Source organism: Sebastes umbrosus, chromosome 21, assembly GCF_015220745.1.
Source record: "Sebastes umbrosus isolate fSebUmb1 chromosome 21, fSebUmb1.pri, whole genome shotgun sequence".
NCBI classification, from domain to species: Eukaryota; Metazoa; Chordata; class Actinopteri; order Perciformes; family Sebastidae; genus Sebastes; species Sebastes umbrosus.
In genome coordinates, this window is record NC_051289.1 from 15,284,968 (window position 1) to 15,306,102 (window position 21,135).

Below are 21,135 nucleotides of genomic sequence, written 5' to 3' on the forward strand. Positions count from 1 at the left end.
ACAATGCATGCTATGTAGAGTGCATGTAATCGTGTTACTTTATATTGAATTACCGTGGCTTCACCAACAAACTTCGGTCGCTATAGTGCTGTTAACGTTACTACAACGGAGGACTTTGAATGCATCATGAAATTTCCTGACAGACTCCTACAGTTTGCAGCTGTGCGATCTGATTGGCTCATTTGTACCGTAATCGTGACGTAACTGCACCCGATTGGTTAGATTCCTTTAGGAGGCGGTGCATAATGTTGCACAACCCGGAAATACAGTTTGTTTTCGTCTAGGAGAGGACTGGAATCGTCTTTGAAAAGAAAAGAAATGGGTAAATATATCTTCCTTGTGTCATTTAGCGAGCATTCAAGCCTGCATTATTGTTTCTTGCACACTCTGAAAGCTCAAATGCATCACATCTGCTTCTTTTAAACGCTGCAAACAAAGACACGTGGCTCTTAATACTAATAACACCTCCTTGTTGTTGCTGTCAGCTGTCAGTCTTATGTGTCTATAAAGCCATATTTCTTCTGTTTTTCCTGCAGATTTGCATTTAAAAATCAAGTGTCGATGTGTGTAATGCATTTGGTTTCAAAACAACCATTTATTGTAAATTAGTATGCATCATGACTCAGGTATATTTGCCATCTGCAACATTGAGTGGTAACCTTGTGAGTGACTGTGTGTGTCCCTTCAATAGTATGTTATACTGCTCCTTATTGCTGTTAAGTTGTCAGTCTTATGTGTCTATAAAGGGATATTTCTTCTCTTTTTTCTTGCAGATTTGTATTTAAAATCAAGTCTGTTGATGTTTGTAGTGCATATGGTTTCAAAATTACCATTTATTGTGAATTAAAATTCAACTTGGGATGCTTTTCATATATTTAATTTGGGATGTAAATAAATCTGGGATAGTTTTTATATTATATGATATTATCATTCTATGATATATGAGTTATTAGAGGAGAAGTGAGAGGGAAATATAAGTTTTACTTCTACTCCTTTTTGGACACTATTACTCTTGTTTTGTTTGTTATTATTTTGTATCTGTTTTTATTTATTTTCATAAATATTCATTCAATAAGTATTCATCATGACTCAGGTATGTTTTCCATCTGCAACATTGAGTGGTAACCTTGTGAGTGACTGTAAGCATTCATAACCTCATGGACCAAAAACAAATGTGTGCCATAATCACAATGAAATGGAAACTATCACATCTAGCTAAATACCACCATCCTTTCCACTTTTTTTCCTCTCTGTGCATGACGTTTGTTATTGCTAGAAATGATTGCTACTATGACCAAATACCGTCGCAACACCTGCTGGTTTGTCAGGGAAACATGAATGAACTAATGCATGAGAATAACAACTAAATGTAAGTAATCTTTGTGTGTTTAATGATGACCAGAGTGTTTCAGTATGTAAGCTGCATCTGTCACTTGGCATGGCCTCAAAACAAAAGACTGCAGTAAATATAACGTGGACTCTTTTTTCTTAATACTAACACCTCCTTGTTGCTGTCAACTTGTCAGTCTTATGTGTCTATAAAGCGATATTTATTCTCTTTTTCCTGCAGATTTGCATTTAAAATCAAGTCGATTGTAAATGGATGTCAATGTGTGTAGTGCATATGGTTCAAAACAACCATTTATTGTGAATTAGTATGCATCACGACTCAGGCATGTTTGCCATATGCAACATTGAGTGGTAACCTTGTGAGTGTGTTCCTTCAATAGTATGTATAATAATTCCATTATTCCCCTAAATAATCAGTGCCAGAGATCAAAACCTCCCACATTGAGATTCAAGGCAAAGTTGATCTTATTGATTTTCAAGAGACTTACTCACTTCTCTCATCCCCAATCATCACTCCTCTCCCTCTTATCTTTCTCTTGGTTATATCTCTCCTTTTTCCACTGGCTTTGACTGCACTGCTCTTGCACACACACTCTGCCCCGAACCCTAATCCCCCACTGTGATTATCACATAATGCTTTGTGCCTTATTATCAAAATGGAGCAGATTTGGGTTTTTGTTGTTGTTGTTAAAGACTGATGGGCATGGGCTTAAAAAATTAAGAGACAATGTCATTATGAGGGGGAATGTGGAGCGGCTGATTGCATGAGATTGAAGTATAGGCGCCCGTGCCTCTGGAGCTAAACACTTAGTGTAATGAGTGTGTTTTTTTTAGGGGAGTCACTGAAGTTAAATTGGGCTGTGATCTCACTCTGGGGTCATAAGGTCATTTTATACGGTTTCCAGATGAAGGAAAGTGATAAAGGCAAGTGAGGTTATCTGTGTGCACTTATTTGGAAAGAATTCCAGCCTGCTTTTCGTGTACAAAAAGGCAGAAATTTGTCTTTGCTTCACATGTGGAAAAACTACTATTAAAAGAGTACATTAAAACAACATATCACATAAAAACACAATACACCAATAGAGGCTACATTAAAAAGGAGCACCAGGTACCAGGACTGTATCAAGGTTAGTCATTTAACAGAACAAAGGTTTTTAATTTTAACTTTGATTTCAATATTTTCAAATTTAGAAGCTCCAAAACGATCTAATATATCTATGTGTCATCATAATTTCAGTTTGATTTTTGTCATTTCAGTGCTACTCGAGTACAGCTGTTACAGATAGGTAATGTAAAATATTCTCTGAACATCCACTGCGCTTATTTAATTGTGTTAAAGTCTATACCTAGGCTTTAGGCTTAAGATTTCTTTAGTCGATTAGTCGTTTTTCATGCTGAATGACTATTTCCAAGAAACTTACGAGCACATCTCTGGGAAACATAAGATTTAAAGTGGTGCTTTTGTGTGATTCTTTGTGGAGAAACTCAGTTTCACAGATCTGTCGATTAAATCAACTAATCGCTTAGTCATCAAAATCGTTTTTTTTTGTGTTCGTGTTTTCGAGTGTTAGTCGACTAAGAATTTCTTTGGTTGAGGACAGCTATAGTCTTTTGATCATATTCAGTTATCTCCCAGTTTTTCATCATATTTGCAGTGCACTATAGCCCTAATGTGTATATTGCCACAAGGCACATTTTTTTGCAGGAAATACAGGCATTAAATTTCCAAATTGAGAAGAAAGTATAAGAGAAAAGTGATCCATTTCATTCTGAAAAGTTAGCTTTTTCAAAACCAACATGGCTCAGTTCAAAGGTTAGTTTCAAAACAAAACTCCTCATCTCTTCTCTGACATGATTTTTTTTCATCAGATGATTTGCCACCACTACTCTTCATAGTGATGCTTGTTCAAACAGAGAGAGGCTGAAGTCTCATATGTAACTGGATTTAAATGAATGTCTCTGACTGCAGGAAATGTATAAAAAATAAGATGCGTCTTGTCATGACATGTCATTATGGGCACAATTTGCAGTGGCAGCAATCTAAAACCATCTCCAAATTGATTCACAGATACACACCGAAGAGGAATTCCTAAAAGTAGGATTTGTACAGTGGGGTTTGACTGTTGTAACAAAGTCTTAAATCTCTCATTTTGCATTGGCCTTTACATTCTCATAGATTTTACAAGAGTTCAACGCAGTTCAGAATTTTCCACTCCCACACGCATTTTAATTGTAACACCGATTAAAAAAAAAAAACAGACACAATGTTTCCATGCATAAAGCAAGAAGCTAAAAAAACGTGCTGATCAAATATTCCTCAGTATAACCCATTTTATTTGCATGAGGTGAGGCCCCAGTGCTCTCTCTCAGTGACTCCTAAGAAAGACACAACTTTCACTCCTCTCATTTATTAGCCGTTTCGCTTTCTCTTCCGCGTTCATTGTGCCTCTCTGCCCTCTAAATGTTTCATTACTTTTTAAGTTGTGTTTTTTACGCAAACCCCTGTACTTATTACTCATATAGCCCTGGCATACTCAACCTTCCTACTCATGAAATCAATTAATTCTCTTAAATAATTTACCTTCTGAGCAAACCAGATTAAGCCGAGCACATTTTTTTGTGTGTGTCAGACGTGCGGTTACTAACTGATGTGTATTTTTTTCTTGTGTTCAGGCATTAACTTGGCCCTCACCCCCGTGGCTCGGAGGAGTCTTGGGTGATTACAAAAAAAGGGGAGAGCCTTGATAAAGCATTAGTGTGCAACACACACATGCACACAGCCCGAAGACCCCTCTCTGCATTTGCACACATTCATTTTTCATGAAACAGACTCATAACAATTAGTCTGGTTACCGCCTGGGTAATCTTAGCGCCCCCGTAATGCCTGTGGTCTGCTGTATGACATCACTCTCTTAAAAGTTCTAAATCTGACATTCTCATCCGTTTTCATAGTGAGGACATTAGAGGGCCGCGGCTAATAGGCCGGCGCTCGTTGCTGGCGAAAGAAGGGCAATAAAGTGAGGGGAGCGGGAGAGGGGAGAAAAAAAAAACGAGAGCCGGAGTGCTCAGAGAAATAGGTTTTATTCACCAGAGCTTTTACACAAATTAATTTACATGAGCGAGAGAAGAAAATGTAAAGTTGTAATCCAGCACGCTTTGCCAATGCATATATAGCCTATTTCTCGCTACAAGCATCATAGAAAGCCAAGTGAACGTTTGTGCATTATTTCAGCAAATATATTATGCTAACCACCACAGCTAAGTGCTTAGGAATTTGAGCCCCCCCGCGCCACGCAATCAAGACGTCTGGATGCACATTTTTCTGCGTGGAATTGTGAGCAGCTTCAGAGCACAGAAAAAGCAATCCCCCCCCCTAGAGATACTCCATCTTCCCAGCATCCCTCAGTCTTTAGTCCCCTGCCCTAAACACCCTCATCCCCTCCCTAGACACCAAAGCCAAGGTCAAGAAGAAAGTGCAGCCTTCCTCTGTCTATAGGCTATTCCCTGGATGCCCGCACCTCAGTGGGGCTGAGCCGCATATGCTTCAGGAGCGTTCCCTCCTCCTTTATTGTGACCGTCAGTCTCAAGGTCAGCTCCTAGGGAGGTTTGTGCTTATCTGTTTTTCCCCCTCCCTCATTTTTCTCCTTAGCTATCTTTGCCCCTAGTTTTTTTTTTTTTTCCCCACACTGTATCGGTAGACAGTATAGCTCCCAGCTGGGGAGGGTTTCATGACGCGTTTTCTGACGCGCCTGTCTTTTTTTGTCCGTCTCTTTGTCTATCCATCTTTCCATTGCTGTCATTACAGCCCCGTTGTCTAGTTTTCAGAGGACCCGGGTGCAGCTGCGAGGCTTCAGTCTCATGCTCTAGTATATGCTTTTGTTGCCTCCTCCTGTCTCTCCTTCTGCACACTGGTCATGGCCCCTTTTGCCTTGAAGCGATGTTTGCAGTGTGTTCCCTGTTAGATTGGATATTGTTGTTGTTGTTGTTGTTGTTGTTGTTGTCTGTAAGCTATGGCAGTCAGCCTTGAGTCAGTGCGCTATCTTTGTCTGAACAAGATGCACAGGCTAAGGGAACACAGGGAGAGGAGAAAAAAGCCTTGCATCTGACCTGAATCAAAATACCCTTTAATATTTCCAGGAAGATGTTTTTTTTAAAAGTGTTTTATACATCTCTGATAGAAAAAGCGAGACCCCCAGATTTTTTCTGTTGATTTTCGGTGAACTCTTCTAACCCGCCTTTTCTGACTCCGCTGGTTGTCAGCCGCCGACTCTCCAAGAGAGGGGTCATTTTTTGTCTCCGGCTCGGCTGGTTGGCTGACCCACGAGAGAATTACAGAGTCAGCGTATCACATCAGGTGTGTGTGTTCGAGTGAATTCATCAGAGAAAAGAGTCCGTGTATACCTTTTTCGTCTGCAAATGTAACACACACACACGCCGTGCCAGTGCTCTGTAAACACTGGCATCGACTGTGACTTTTGACTATTACATAAGGAACATGGATTTCCAGCCGTCCACGGTAAAAAGCCCTGTAAATTCAAATGCTTAATTTTTATAGGCAGCCCGGCATTGACTGAAGTGTCTGCTTGTTATATATTTGGCAAGTGCTGCAAGTCTGAAGGGAGGCTGTCAATAGCAATCCCAGCTATTGATATGGCAGTGGGCAGGAGATGTTACTTGGCCCCCGACTCCGGCATCCCTCTGATCCCTCTACATCATAATTACATTAATATTGACAGACCCTTGACAATAGTCACATTACTATTGATAGGTGGCTGTCAATACCGTGTTTCCCCAAATAAAACATATTCATTCATAACTTGTAAACTGCTCGATAAAAGGCTTTGAAAAGAATATTGGACCCGGCCGGGTTTGTGCTCTCCCGAGAGGGCTGCTGCTGCTGTGACGGGGATTTCCACCACCTGGCTGTGTGTGTAACCATGAACTGATAGATTAATTTAGCTCTGTATTAGAGCTCTGCCAGGCTACCCTTGACACACACACACACACACACACAGGCGCATAATCTGCACATTTTCTCCCATCAAGTAAAAAAACTTTCAGATTAAGCTAAACAAATGGAGCCTGTTTATTGGTTACCATACAGACGAAAACCCAAACTCCACTTCCGTCACAGGCGAGGTTCTAGTCACCAAACATGGCAGCATTTTATAAATGCAGCTCAATGAATTTGTCACACCTGCTTACTTCGGCGTGAATTCACTCTCTTTTTTTTTCATTCATTTGCTAATTCTAACTTAGTTGGACGGTGTATCCTGGCTCTATTGAAACATCATGAATACACAGATGGTCCTGTGCGCCACAATAAACCCCCGAGCATTGCCACCGCATATTAGAATGTTTTTTTTTTACCTCCTCGAGAAACGTCTAAAGTGACCATCATCGCTCTCTCTTTCTGTCAAAACTGCCATATTTACCCGGCTGAAATCTCTTTTAAAGCCTCGTGACAAATCCTGTTCAGCGAGACACAAAAGCCACTGTCAAAAAAAGGCCTTTCTGTCTCTCTCGCTCTCTCTCTCTCTCTCTCTCGCTCTCTGTGGGCCTCTTGCTCTGTCTCTCCATGCGTTAGTTAGTCTCCCACTTCTTAAGCGTTTCATTTGAGGGAAAAGGGGCAGATAAAAAACTGGGGGGGAAAAAAACTGCGAGCAGTTTGGGAACGTATGCAGCGCAAAATAGCCCGGACGTCACAATGGTGGGATCCCATATGGAGTCGACTCTAGGGGGAGGAAAATTGTTCCACATTTGGCAGATGTTTACGGTGTACCAGAGACTGTGCCGTTAGCCTAATCCCTAGTGATGTGATTTGTACACACACCCCTATCTCCAGAGGGAGCCGGCACCGAGAGCCCCTGGGCTTCGCCTCCTCTCTCTGTGTGTGTGTGTGTGTGTGTGTGTTGGATTGTGTGTGTTTATACACTGGAGAGAGCAGTCTAAGACCCCCTGCTCCTCCGCATTGCGCAGCTCAAAGGTTGCATTAAGGACGGGTTTTACATGTGAAAAGTGATTTCCGTTCCTATGTATAAAGAGAAAATAACCTTCCTAACAGGATGGGCCTCACCTCCGGGGCCTTATTCCTCCCAACAACCCAGTTGTCCTTCTAAATAGTTGTGCCTCTGTATAGATTTTGTTCATGTCCCTGACTTTATTAGACCAAGTATGGTGTTGCCCGTATGTTAATAAGGTATTTAATGATGTAAAGTCATTATTATTATTAGAGTAGTACTTGATTAATGTCAGTTTAAGGAGAAAACCTTTTCTTTTTCTTTTTTTTTTTACAGATTTTTACTATTTTTGGCCATCATTGGAGATGTTTTTTTACTCTCCTGTTTCTTTTTTTCACTTTTTTGACAAAGTTTGTTTTGTCAACAATTATCATGACATCTAGGAATGATGGCCCGAACTAAAAAAAAATTAAATCCAAATCCCTTTGTTTTTGTACATGATAAACTTGAAAAAAAAGTCCACTCATAAAAATCAGTTTTTTAATTAACGTGTATCTCCTTATTTTTTTTCCAGCAGGTTTGGAAAGCGAGGACAACCCAAAAAGTTCTAGTCCAGAATCTGATGTCGACCCGCAGACCCCGGTATTGCGCATCAGCCAGCTGGATGCCCTCGAGCTGGACTCAGCCCTAGAGCAGCTGGTATGGACCCAGTTCTCCCAGTGCTTCCACAACTGCCGTCCGGGCCTGCTCACCCCGCTGGAGCCTGAACTGAGAGCTCTGCTCCATTTGCTCCTGTGGAGGTTCACACTTTATTCTAACAGTGCCACCGTGGGCCAGTCTTTACTGAGCCTACGCTACCACAACAGCCTCTCCTCGTCTCGCCGCTACAGGCTTCTGTCTCGCAGGCAGAAGCTGGGTCTGGCCCTGCTCACCGCCGGTCCGCGCTGGCTCCAAGAGCGCTCCCACAGCCTGCTGCGGTTCTTGAGTTCAGGAGGGCTTTCTGTGTCTGAAAGAGACGGCGGTTTACTCCAACAGGGTCTCCGCAATTGCCTGACCCTTGTTTCTAGTATCACACAGCTCGCAAGTCTCATCAACTTCCTCGTGTTCCTGAGAAAAGGTCGCCATCCTGTCCTGGCTGAAAGGATCGTGGGAGCTCGGGCGGTTTTCAGCAAGCCCAACGTGGTCCGGGACGTAACCTACCAGTACATGAACCGCGAGCTGCTTTGGCACGGCTTCGCCGAGTTCTTCATCTTCTTGTTGCCGCTGATCAATACGAGGAAACTGAAGGCGGCGGTGTTTTCGATTGTTTCGGGGGGAGAAAGCGCCGACGGGGAGGGAGCGACGGAAGGGCAAGGGGCGTGGAAAGAGTGCGGGCTGTGCGGTGAGTGGCCGACCATGCCTCACACCGCGGGCTGCCGGCACGTGTTCTGCTACTACTGCATCAAAAGCCACAGCATCGCGGACGCTTACCTCACCTGCCCCAGATGTGGCGCAGAAGCAGGGCAGCCGGAGCCAGTCAAGATGGAGGTGGAGATGATTGGCAGTTGAAGAAGCTGTCGGAGACGGAGTTTATTTTGTAATTGCAGAGGGACTTTTTTGAAATTAAAATAGTGGTTCATCTTTTATAGCTGCACAAAATGGAATACATGACTAATTTTGTATGATTATGTAAATGCATCTTGAAGTTTACCACATTTTGATGAAAATGTATTGAATAATTCAACTTTATCATGTACGGATATTTTGTAAAACATGAAAAAAAAGGGAGTTTAATAATCCCTGTTCTGTGAGCAGCCCTCCTTTTTTGACAGATTCACGCGGTAGTCTGTGTAGGGTATGAGTTTATGACTGGACTTGAGTCCATATGATGTCTGTGTCTTTCCTGAACACACATAAGACCTGCTATGTTTAATATATGTGCGCATATATTGACAATCCTCTGCCCCCTTTCCATTTCTCCAGCTGGACTTTGGACAGAACTATTTGTCTTTGGTGCACTGGACAGACTACAGAGAACCACGGCATATATTTGATGAGCAAACGTGTTGATTTATGCTCCAAATTGGCTGTGTGTTCGCACGTGTATGTATGTGTGTATGTATGTGTGTGTGTGTGTGTTTGTTGAAATGGGAATATTTGTTCTGATGAAAAATGCAGAAAGTCAGCTGAATAAATAATGGGAGGAATTTCTGATGCCTCTCATCATGGTCCAAATTAGCATTTGTTGTGTATTTTGTGCCTAAATTGTATTTCAACATCATTAAAATTGATAGAGTGCTACCTCTTGGGTGTTTATTTAGTTAAGTGGAGGGGAGAGAGAGAGATGAGGGAAAGTTATAACAATCAGCACACTTCTCTCTAGACAGGCCCGGTCGTTCTAACTCCCATTATCCGTTTTCACAGCACCCCAACATGCTCAAGATCAAGGGGGCAGCCGGGGGCTTGGATTGACTCTCACACACACACACACACACACTTGACAGCCAGCCTCTCGTTTCCCTTGGCCTTTCTCTCTTTTGCTGCCTCTCCATCTCTCTCCCTCTGTAATCTCCAGGGCCCTCGCCCCTATAAGACTGTAGTAAACTGTACCAAAACCCTGGCAGTCGTCTCCTTCCTCGCAGGCGAATTACTCTCTAATCCCTGTAATGAGTCCAAAGATGCTTATTTATGCTGGAGTTAACCTCCACCAGTGAGCCCAGCCCGGGGCCAAACGCACCCCAGCTGAGTGAAGCCTTTCCTGGGCTGACAAGGGAAGAGTGGGTTGGGGTTGGGTGGGGGCTACCTCCCACCTCTTTCTTCCCTCCCCCCTTTCCTCCCCCTCTCCCCCGCTCTGATCACTGGGGCTTAATTGCTGATTGCCGAGACGATCAATCGGAACTGCAGGCGTGATAGAAAGCCTATCGCGGAGAGACGCTCTCAGATCTGCCCGGCTCAGACAGACATACACACATTTGCACTCAGATGAGGTTAATGTTTCTGTTGAGCGGGGAGGATAGAATGAAATATTTGTGCTCATGAGGTGCACGAATGCCCCCAAGAATACTGGGTAGGTGTACTGGTAGCAGGGCTGACCTTAAATTATTTATGCTACTGACCGATGTGATCTGTATTTCTCCGAGAACTTCCGCAGGTTTGCAGAGCATATGTGCCAGAGTATATGTCCTTGGTGGTAATGCGAAGCCAAAATTAATTAATTGTACGGTTTTTAAAGCACATAGAAGTGTCGAAATAGCCCCTCGTTTGATTAAAAGAAAATGTACACCTTGAGGTAGGGTGTTCCAATCCTATATGATGATTGGTTTGACATTATGTAAAGAACACGTGGATACTCGGAGGTGCTCTCACATCAAGGACATTCTGACTAATGAATCCTATAGCAATGCATATAGAGTCAGGGACAAGGAAGACTGTTTGTCAATATTTCATGCACTACATCACCTTTAATGTACGGCGGGTCCTAGAAGGCGAGATTAAGGAAGCATACATGATCAACCCGTAACGCCGCTGGGACACGTCATTGTCTTCACATTCCGACTTTACAATCCGAAACCTTTTTGCAGATATTACTCTACAACTCCAACTGAAGTCCCCAATCCCCAGGAAAAGAGACGAGATAAAGAAGAAACAGTGCATTAAAGTCTATTAATTGAGTTAGGCCGTGGATTGAATTAGTTGGGAGTTGGAAGTTGGAACAGGGGCTCTGGAGTTAAGGAAAGGTAGCTAGGGCTCCGTTAAGCCTATCTGTCTTTGGATCTTTTTCTAATTCACAGGCTCCGTGTGGAGAAGAAAAAGAGGAAGAAGCCCGGATTCCCAGCGGCTATGCAAAGCAATCTGCCCATTCACACGCAGCCATTTAGGGAGCAAATTGGCCCTGTGCCCCCTCTGACGAAGGCTTTAAGAGAAAGGGAATTAGGGCGTTGAATCCCTAACTAGATCTCCTTCTTTGATGAGCCTCTTTATCCGCCTGTCCCTCATCTCCATTTCTTTGATGTGAGGCGTTGATTTTCCTGATTAAATAGTTTTTAAAGTAAAAAGCTCTTCTCTTGGCTCTGTAATACCGGGTACTTTACTGCACCTATTGTAGGTTCGTTTGTGTGCAATGCTCGGTCCATCTGTGGTATTCTTTAATTGGAACAGAGCCCTTGGCTTGCAGATAATAATACGGATAGTACAATAGCTTTGATTCGTACATGCATATTTTTCTCTGAGAGAGAATGTTATCATTTAAGCTTATGCCTGGCTTTTACCTCTTCATTTGAAATGGCTAGAAGGATTTAGAAAGCCCCGTGCATCACTAATGAAATTAAAGAGTAAAAACACCTGTGCTTTTTCACTTCAACAAAATTCCATCTCTGATCCTTTAGCTCATGGTGAAAGCTTTTACCTACTTCTCAACAGGTAAGGGAATTACACCCCTCTCGTAATGGCGAGATATTTCCGACATCACTCTCAAAGAGCAAAATGACATTATTTCCATGCCAAGAAAAAGATGAAACAAAATTTGTTTGTTGACACCTCGGAGGATTTTTGACACCTGTATGTGTTTTTCTTGTGGCATGTCCAACGTGTCAATAGGTTTTACGAGTATCTCTCATATTTCATCTATTCAATAAAAGACATGCCAAACATAAAACGGCAAAATTCCTCCAAGGTAGTGAAATCCTAGGTGTGCTCGAGTTCAGGGCTGCAGCCGCTGCAGGTACCTGAGTTCTTTCAACACCTGCCGGGCTTTGGATACCACCGGGCCCAATTATCTTAGTCTGCCTCCTCTTCTTAACCACCTCTTCAGTCTAACAGGTCAGGGGGACAATCAATCACTCCTAAAATAAGGAAGTAATTTCCTGAGCTTTTATCGTGGCGTTGAGGTTTTGTCTGGTTGCATTTCACACCTTGAGAGAAAAACGGAACGGAGCTCGTTTGGGAATAAACAGAATTTGGCCTTTCCTTCTTTGTTCTCGAGACCCAGGATAATTTGGGATCTATATAGGATCTATATGTTCACCTCAATATGTGTAGTTTGGCAGAGCAAATACAAAGATCAAGAAAATACAGTAAAAAGTCCTGCGTCTCATGAAGCGCGTCGATAAAGGTTATGCTACTGTATAACTTTAAAAAGTTGAAATGTGGGCTGTAGCCGCCTCCTCCACATCAGAAACAAAGATATTCCTGACAGCATGCAATGCAGACAGTCACAGATGTGGAGGGGAGAGTCATATAAGCTCAAATATTATATATCGTGTTGTACTTCATATCTATTTATCCACTTTTATAAACCTTTTTTTATTATATGGCGGCTGGTTATTTTCAACTGGTGTTCATACTGCAATAGTTTATATTAATATAATATTTTAAAATATTCTATATAGGGCTGTCAATCGAATTATTAAAATATTTAATTGATATTAATCACATGATTGTCCATAGTTAATCGTGATTAATCTTTTTCAAAATGTACCTTAAAGGGAGATTTGTCAACTATTTAATACTCGTCAACATGGGAGTTGGCAAATATGCTGCTTTATGCAAATGTATACATATATTTATTATTGGAAATCATTAACCAACACAAAACAATGACTATATTGCCAGAAACCCTCACAGGTACTGCATTTAGCATAAAAAATATGCTCAAATCATAACATGGCAAACTGCAGCCCAACAGGCAACAACAGCTGTCAGTGTGTCAGTGTGCTGACTTGACCATGACTTGCCCCAAACTGCATGTGATTATCATAAAGTGGGCATGTCTGTAAAGGGGAGCCTCGTGGGTATCCATAGAACCCATTTTCATTTATATATGTTGAGGTCAAAGGTCAAGGGACCCCTTTGAAAATGGCCATGACAGTTTTTTCTCGCCAAAATTGAGTGAAAGTTTGCAGCCTTATTTAGCCTCCTTCATGAGTATGACATGGTTGGTACCAATGGCTTCCTTAGGTTTTTCTAGTTTCATATAATGTCAATCTCTTCACTCTAGTTTCAATATTGAGACTGCTACAACTTCGAAATCGCAAGTTGCGTTGTTGCGTTAAAGGAATTAATGACGTTACAACGAATTTGCGTTAATTAGCGTGTTAATTTTGACAGCCCTAATTCTAATACTTACATTATAAATCTGTCTGATCTTAACATCATATTATATTTTTTCTTTGTATATCTTTTTCCCTTCCCTGACTGAACATTAAGTTGCGGTGCTGTAAAATGACTGGACAAGTGAGGTATTTGAGACCGCATCAAATAAAAAACACCAAACAGACACGAGCAGTTTACATTTCTCATCCTCTTACACTAACACAGGGCTAAAGAGATGGAAGCAAACTTCACCTGACCTGTCCTCTGATTGGATGAGCCGGGACAGGAGTAGCGAGGGGATTGGACAAAACGACCAGAGGGCATCATGGGGGATTATACACAGGTGTGTTGTGGTGCGCCCGGGGTTAAAGCCAAGCCTGTTTGTGTGTGTGTGTGTGTGTGTGTGTGTGTGTGTGTGCATCCTCTAGTCTGTACGCGTGTTTAGCCCTCTCAGTCCTCTTCCTACTGATGTCTAGAACAGACTAAATGAGCAATAATCTGCACACATCCCTCCAGATGTCCCAGTGAATTTCCTGTGGCTTAAGGCGCCAGCTGAGCTCTTTGAAAGTTTTGATAACTTCTGCAAATGTGATTGAACCTCTGCTTGTTCAGGAATGTGGTGCGGGACACAATGTGCTTATTCCTATTTCCCCTCAAAGAGATGAAAACGGAGGCATGCGCTCGGCTCCGGTACTAGTACACCTTTTAGCACAATATAGTCTTATGCACGTTTTAAGAGGATTGTTAGAAAAAAAGATGTTTGATGTGTGTACAAGCTGAGAAATGAATTATTCTTATAAACTTTTTTAAAGTTGCACCATTTATAGTCTGTTAACTGTAATAATTGAGGTTTCTAAATTATTTTAAGATGAATATCAGAATGTTTATATTTGTTTTTTTCTCTCCAGTATAATACACAGATTAGATGTGAGAAGTCGCATGAAAAAAAAAAATTATAAATTCATTGTATTCTCTTTTTTTTTTGTTTAGCTCTTTTTGTACCAACAATATGGTGTATAGATATTTTTTATTGTTGGAGCTCATTTCCATAAATATGTACTGTTATTGGGGGAGAAAAAAAGCCTGTGATCATTGTGCAATCAACCAGAAGTTGTCAGCAACAACAGAGGAAGATAGTGAAGTAGAACAGAGCTTTATTCCCCATCATGTGTCAATCAATGCTACTACAAGGCCCTCAATCCTCCCAAGCAACCAAAGACAAGCAAGAGCACATGTAAAGTGACATGAATATTTGATAATGTCTTGCCAATCTGACTAGCATTACTTCAATTCATTGACTAAATCTAATATTTCAAATCTCAGGGCCAAGTTGAGAACAAAAAATGTAAAACAGAAACACAATAATGGCCGTGGATGGGAAGAATTTTTCAATAACGCAGCCTCACGTTGGCACGGAGAGAAGCATCAGCCCCGCATGTAAAGATAATATGGAGTTTCTGTCGGGGAAAGGTAACAAGAGGAATTTCTAAATTACATGTGTAGGCAACACACTGAACAATGAGAGCAGCAGGCAGAAAACCCTGTTAAGTATGAGGCTGCCGGGTAATGACAATGTATTTGTGCATTTCAGCATCTTGGAATCTCCGGCTTGCCGGGGAGGGAAGAAATATAATTTTTGTGGTTGCCATGGATACCTGTGTGTGAAGGTTTTCGCTGCGAGTCTCGACTCCTCTAGGAGATCAGTGAACCGCATGTGTCAACCGGCATTAACCTGCTCGGTCCAACAGATGCACGGAGACACACATGCACAAGAAAGAATAATAAAACACACACAGACATGCACATTAACCTTCTCATCTCGACACAGAGTAGCTACAGCACACACTGAACTGCAGCCTCTAAACACACAAACACACAGTTGCGAGTGGAGCTACGCGTTGTCGAAGCTGATATACTCTTGAGTGAACACGGAGCTGTACCCTGAAGAAAAAAACTTTGATTATGATGTTGTTCTGTTGTACTACATGAGGTCTAAACCTCCTCTGTTGAGTTGGTGCTTTCCAGACAGAAAAAGTACCTTCTAAAGACTTTGATACTGAATACTTTCTGCGTACTGTGTCACAAACCGGGCTGTACGACCATGATGAAAAGAGGGAGATGCACACAACCAAGCCAATTAACTAATGATTTATTAATTTAATGAATGCACCTATATTTTCTGATATCATCGCCCAAAATTAACAAATTCTCGAACAAAACCCTCAATTTGAATAAGGTGTTTCAGTGTATTAAATGAGATAGTCTTTTTTATAAAATCAACTTACACTTTAACAACCCTTTAACTCAGCTAAGCGCCAACAAATATGGATATTTAGTTAGATAAAAACGTGAATTTGAAAATGATTACATTCATCTTTTTTCAATAAATTATTACTTTTGGACTTCACAACACTCTGGAGTTATTGGAAATGTTTAGATCACAGGAGTCGGAAACAATCCTACGCAGCCACCACTAGAATCTATTTCTACAAATAGTATAACACTAATAATATTAGTGTAGCCTTATCTTTATCTGACACTGCAGAAATACCAGGTTTAAACAGAATGTGGCCTTCTTAGTTGCAAAAAAAAATATTTATTTTTAAATAGTTTTATATACAGACTTTTGTATGAATTATCCAGTAGGTGTGTTATTATGATTTTCATCATACATGTGCAAATCTAATTTTGACAACCTTTGAGACTGGACCCCAGGTTGGAAACCACTTACATCAAAAGAGGAAAACTTAAAAAAGGTACTATATGCGAGATTGGGAGCATTTCTATTGCCTCCACACTCAACATGGTGACGGCTGAGCAGCTAACGGTGCTAACAGAACAGTGCTGACAGAGCCAACAGTGTTAACCTGGGGGGGTGGGTGCTACGCTTCTGCAATGGCGTCATCGGTTGGGACAGTGTTATCAGCTGTAACCACCGTATGAGAGCAGTGCAGAGAGGCGGCCATGAGCTCGCAAGTGGGGCACGCTCGCATGCACAAATAGGCACGTGTGACCAGCCCAGTCAACAAACCATGGAGAAGCTCAGATTACAACACACACAGAGGGAGAGCAACTTCATTCTCTCCTCAGCTAGACATTATACTCCTCTATATCTTTATATAGCAAATAGATGTTTGTTGCTATATTAACGCTTTGGATATCTAGTAGAGCACCTTTAAACTACCACAACTGAATCACAACTTCCACCAAAAACCATACGGGTGTCTCAGGGAGGAGAGCGAACCAGCATCTGAGCTCCAAGAGGGTTTTTAAAAGAGCACATGGCACACAGGGAACCAGGTGTAGCCGGTGTTGCTGATGAGCCCAGCAGGTGTTTCCATTTTACTGACGGGTGTAGCTTTATGATTTTTTTCTGGTGTAGCACTCTCAGTGATTGTATAAAAAAAAAATCAACTGCAATGTCTTTATATTATGTAGTTCCCTAATTTTCTGGTTGAAGTTAAGTATAATGCTTTCAGGGGTGTTTTAGTCCATTCTCTCTCTCTCTCATTCACATGTAGAGCATTAAGTCAGAGTTAGAGAGGCTTGTTCCAACTGGGACCATGTCAACTAAATGATTAATTTATATTCCTGTAGCACCCACCAAATTAATATATATGCATACTAGAACTGACCTTGTTAGAGCAGGGTCAAGTATAGTGTGGCATAATATACAAAATGCAGCCTGTGCCTGCTAGACGTTATGCTGGTGTCTTTTTCTTTACATAAATTCAGCTAAATCCTTGAAATAGATTTTTTGTAATCATCAGTTCTTCAAGATTAAGGCTTTTGTGGTTTGGAAAAAGTGCAATGCCCTCCACTGGGATGTAATGCCAGACTGTTTAATAGCTAGACAAATTTATATAAAGAAAGAGACATAAATTGAGGCCCCAGATTTTGTGAAATTCTAACCAAGAATCAGCTCTCTGGCATTTCCATCGTCTCTGTTTTCATCCTCTTCACAAACATGCCAGACTTTCTCTCTGTAGGGCCCCTAACTGACACTCTGGGCTCGTTGTCAAGTATTATGTTCTCAAGTGTTTGTGCTTGTCTTCTGCGCCAAGCTGCTGGAGTCCTCTCTGCCCCGCATCCACAAAGGCCTACACAACATTCAGCCGTCATATCTCTGCTTGTCTATCTAGGAGCCTGGCGTGTTTTCCCTCAAAGTCAAATTAAAAAGGTATGCCAGAAAAAGAGAGCGTATCTGCAATTCAGAACACATTTTTCTATCAGACAGGAGATATATTGCCGACTAAGTATTGTCAGATGTTGGCAAATTCCACATATTTTTCATATCCGGCCCCCTGAAACTTGGGGCCGCTTCAAGACTCAAGGCACATCATCGACAAAGACTCTGTTTGACCTTAGGAGCACGGGCAGAAATGAACCAAATATCCATTCTGTTTTCTTGCGAAAATATTTTCTCTGATATAAATGCAATATCACCGGCCATAAATCATTTAGGAATTCATTTGGAAATCATTTGAAAAACACATTTATTTGCGGGGTGTTCATCAATAAACGCGGCTCCCGTGGAAAGTTTTATTTATATATTCATGCATTCAATAGATTCAGTTATTCATGTATTCACTCATTCACAAGGCCTAGTCAGTGGCTATGCGTCAGGCCGCTGTGTGTGTGCGCTTATGTGTGTGTGTGTGACCTGCGGCGTAGTCCTGCTATGCTGCGGGCTAGTGCCGTTCCCCAGGGGGCTCTCATCTTTTACTGAGCCCTGACAGAAGATGGAGGCTGGGAGAGGGGTCCGCTGCATTAAAAAGCCTTTACCTAGCTCTGATTTATCACCCCTGCCTCACACACACACACACACACACACACAATCACACACGCACGCCGCCGCCAACCCCAACTCCATCTCACCATTCCTCGCCGCCGCAGCTCGACTCTACACTCTATCAAACACACAGACATATAGATGCATGCGCGCACACACCACGGACACACATTCACACACCATCAAACACATACTCGTTCCATCATAAGATGGCTGCCTCGGAGAAAGAGTGAGGGAGCGAGGCGCCGCACTGCACCGCAGTGGTGATTTTGCATTTTAATGGTACCCCTCCTCTCTTCCCCCCTTCACCCCTCTCTCCCCTCAGTTGGTAATTCTGGTGTGTCGCAGGCAGGCGGGCGGCAAGCCACCGGCTACCTCACCACAGGAAGACAGAGCGACACAATTACAGGACAGCGTTTCCTGGGTACGTCACCTGCAAACGGCTGCATTTGAATGTGACAGTCACTGAGGAGGTGAGGGAGGAAAACCGGGGAAAGAGGTGTGTGTGTGTGTGCACTGTGGGAGGAAGAAGATTGCCATCACGCCACAACAAGCCGCACGGAGTCCTAGAGGACAGCTTCTGCACACAAATACACTATATGAACCTTTAATTGCACATGAAGACCCCCCCACCCCCCCCCCTACCCCCCCCACACACACACATATACACACACACACTTACACACACACAAGGAAAAGAAAATATACTCACAAAATTCTGATTCAAAGCTGCGTGCGTACACCCCCGAAACGGAGACGTGGACAAAGGTGAACATTGGTTTTAAAATGCATCACCATCACAGCAAATCCACATACAAACACACGCTCACACACAAAGCTGTCAACAAGCACATGCAGGAAGGAAGAACACAGCACTTTGTCCTTGAGAGGGTCCAAGACTTGGTAATCATATTCATTCATTCATTCATACATATGGGTGGAATACATTTGCTCCATCTCCGCTCGAGTTATTGCACGAGCGCTGATAAAAACTGGGAACAAAAAAAAAAAAGGAAAAAGAAGAAGACAGGGAATGAATTTAATCTCTGAATAAAAAAACTTTATTTCCAACACACGTTAATAGAAGTTGACTGCATAAAGATGTTTCGCATTACTAATTTTTGTCATTGGACTCTTTTATTCAAACCTTGTTATACGTCAGGTGAAATCAAGGATGTAGTTTGCCTCAGAATTGACAGTATAGGGGCATATTTGGTCATGAACGGGACACAACACAATTTTACTGGTCATCATTCAATAATGAAAATATAAAAGTAATTAATCTGTTCATTAATTACTGCAAACTGTTCTAAATCTGCAGGATTTTGTTTTAAAGCAAACAAAATTAAACTTTAAAATGTGCCCGATAACAGTTTCCTCTGCCTTTAAGCTGTGTTTTTAAATAATAATATATTTTATAATGTATATTCCCTCTATGTATATCATTATTAAAGACATGCCTGTGGCATTTATAAGATATCAATAATTTGGTGCATTTGATATGTGTATCTACGCTGAAGGGCAATATGTATATGTGGATCGCGACAACCAGGGCAGTACATAAAACATTTTGGGAACTGCAAAATGTTATGTTTGTTGTAGTAGTCTGGTATATTTATAGTGTATACCAATATTCTTTATATTGTGTATTAAATAGATATATTCCTCTAGTGTTGATATGCACATTTTATTTAATGTTCCGGTTTATTTATTGCCTGGGTAACATGCTGCTGTAACACAATCATTTCCCAATTTTGGATCAATAAAGTACATTTATCTATCTCTCTATCTCTCTATCTATCTATCTATCTATCTATCTATCAAGCCGTGAAGAGGATAGCAGACGGAGTTGGAACATAATGGTAAAAGTTAGGCCTCATTTATTTTCTAGCAAGTCTTGTCTTGAGCGTAGATGATGTCTTTTAGCTTGTGTGCATGTGTGTGTGTGTATGTGTATGTGTGTGTGTGTGTGTGATCCAAGCGAGCATCTGATGCACTGTGGTGTGAAATTCAGACCTTTTGTGTGCGTGTGTGTTAGCCAATGCTACCTCAGATGCTGGAATAATAACGTGAGCAAGCTTCTCCTCCATCATTCACAGAGTTTGTGTAGTACTACATGAGTGTGTGTGTGTGTGGTGGAAGAAGAGGAAGAGGAGGAGGAGGAGAGATTGCTGGTAATGGAATAATTTCTCACCTCTTCTAATAGAGGTTGCTGGTGTTAAACAAAAGATGATAATAACACTGTTCAGGCTGAAAATGGGAATAATTCCTTTGTTTAACTAGTTTACAGTTAGATGTTCATGTTCATCTCTGTGTGTGTGTGTGTGTGTGTGTGTGCCCGATTCGCCGGGCATATGAAGTCATTTGTTTTTAAAAGCAGTAACATTTTGCTACTAATCTGCGTGTGTTTGTGGGCTGAGGAAATGGAGGGTGAGAGGAAGGCTGCTGCAGCTGTTGCCTCCAAAACCCATAATTCATTGTTGGGAATGCTACAATCTAGATTACATCTCTCACAGCTTAAAAGTGTATTTCCCCATAAACAGCAATCTACGGCTCATAAAAATTTAATTCTGCTTCAGCATAAACAACCCCCTTGTCCTCTCACCCCTGCATATGTGTGTGTGTGTGTGTGTGTGTGTGTGTGTATATATATAGGCTACGTGTGTGTATACATGTATTTGTCCGTATGGCATAAACAATCCCCTACTCCTGTCAGGAACACAGAGTGATCCATCAGTTTCTCCACAGAAAACCAATTTCACTGGAGATGTTCAGTTTTTTCACAGACACACACCACCTATCCTCGCAGAGAGAGAGAGACACACACACACACACACACATACACAGAATAGAGGAAGATAAAGAAAGAGGCAAAAGAATGGCGAGGAAATTGAACAGAGAAGAGAAGGAAACGTGGAGCAAAATTGAAAGGGAAGGATGGGGGGAATAAGAGAAAATAAGAAA

The 21,135-nt window shown here is 41.7% G+C and overlaps 1 protein-coding gene across 2 annotated transcripts; it reads left to right on the forward strand.

Moving 5' to 3' along the window:
- Nucleotides 1-188: 188 nt before the first annotated feature.
- Nucleotides 189-9,590, forward strand: pex2 (peroxisomal biogenesis factor 2). 2 transcript variants are annotated; one of them, XM_037757248.1, is made up of 2 exons: nucleotides 189-322; nucleotides 7,885-9,590. In XM_037757248.1, exons 1-2 carry the CDS (start codon nucleotides 319-321, stop codon nucleotides 8,856-8,858), a joined length of 978 nt encoding a protein of 325 aa, XP_037613176.1. In that variant the 5' UTR covers nucleotides 189-318; the 3' UTR covers nucleotides 8,859-9,590. The 2 variants fall into 2 exon arrangements, with proteins under 2 accessions (XP_037613176.1, XP_037613177.1); XM_037757249.1 differs by having other exon boundaries at nucleotides 226-322; nucleotides 7,888-9,590.
- The last annotated feature ends 11,545 nt before the right edge of the window (nucleotides 9,591-21,135 follow it).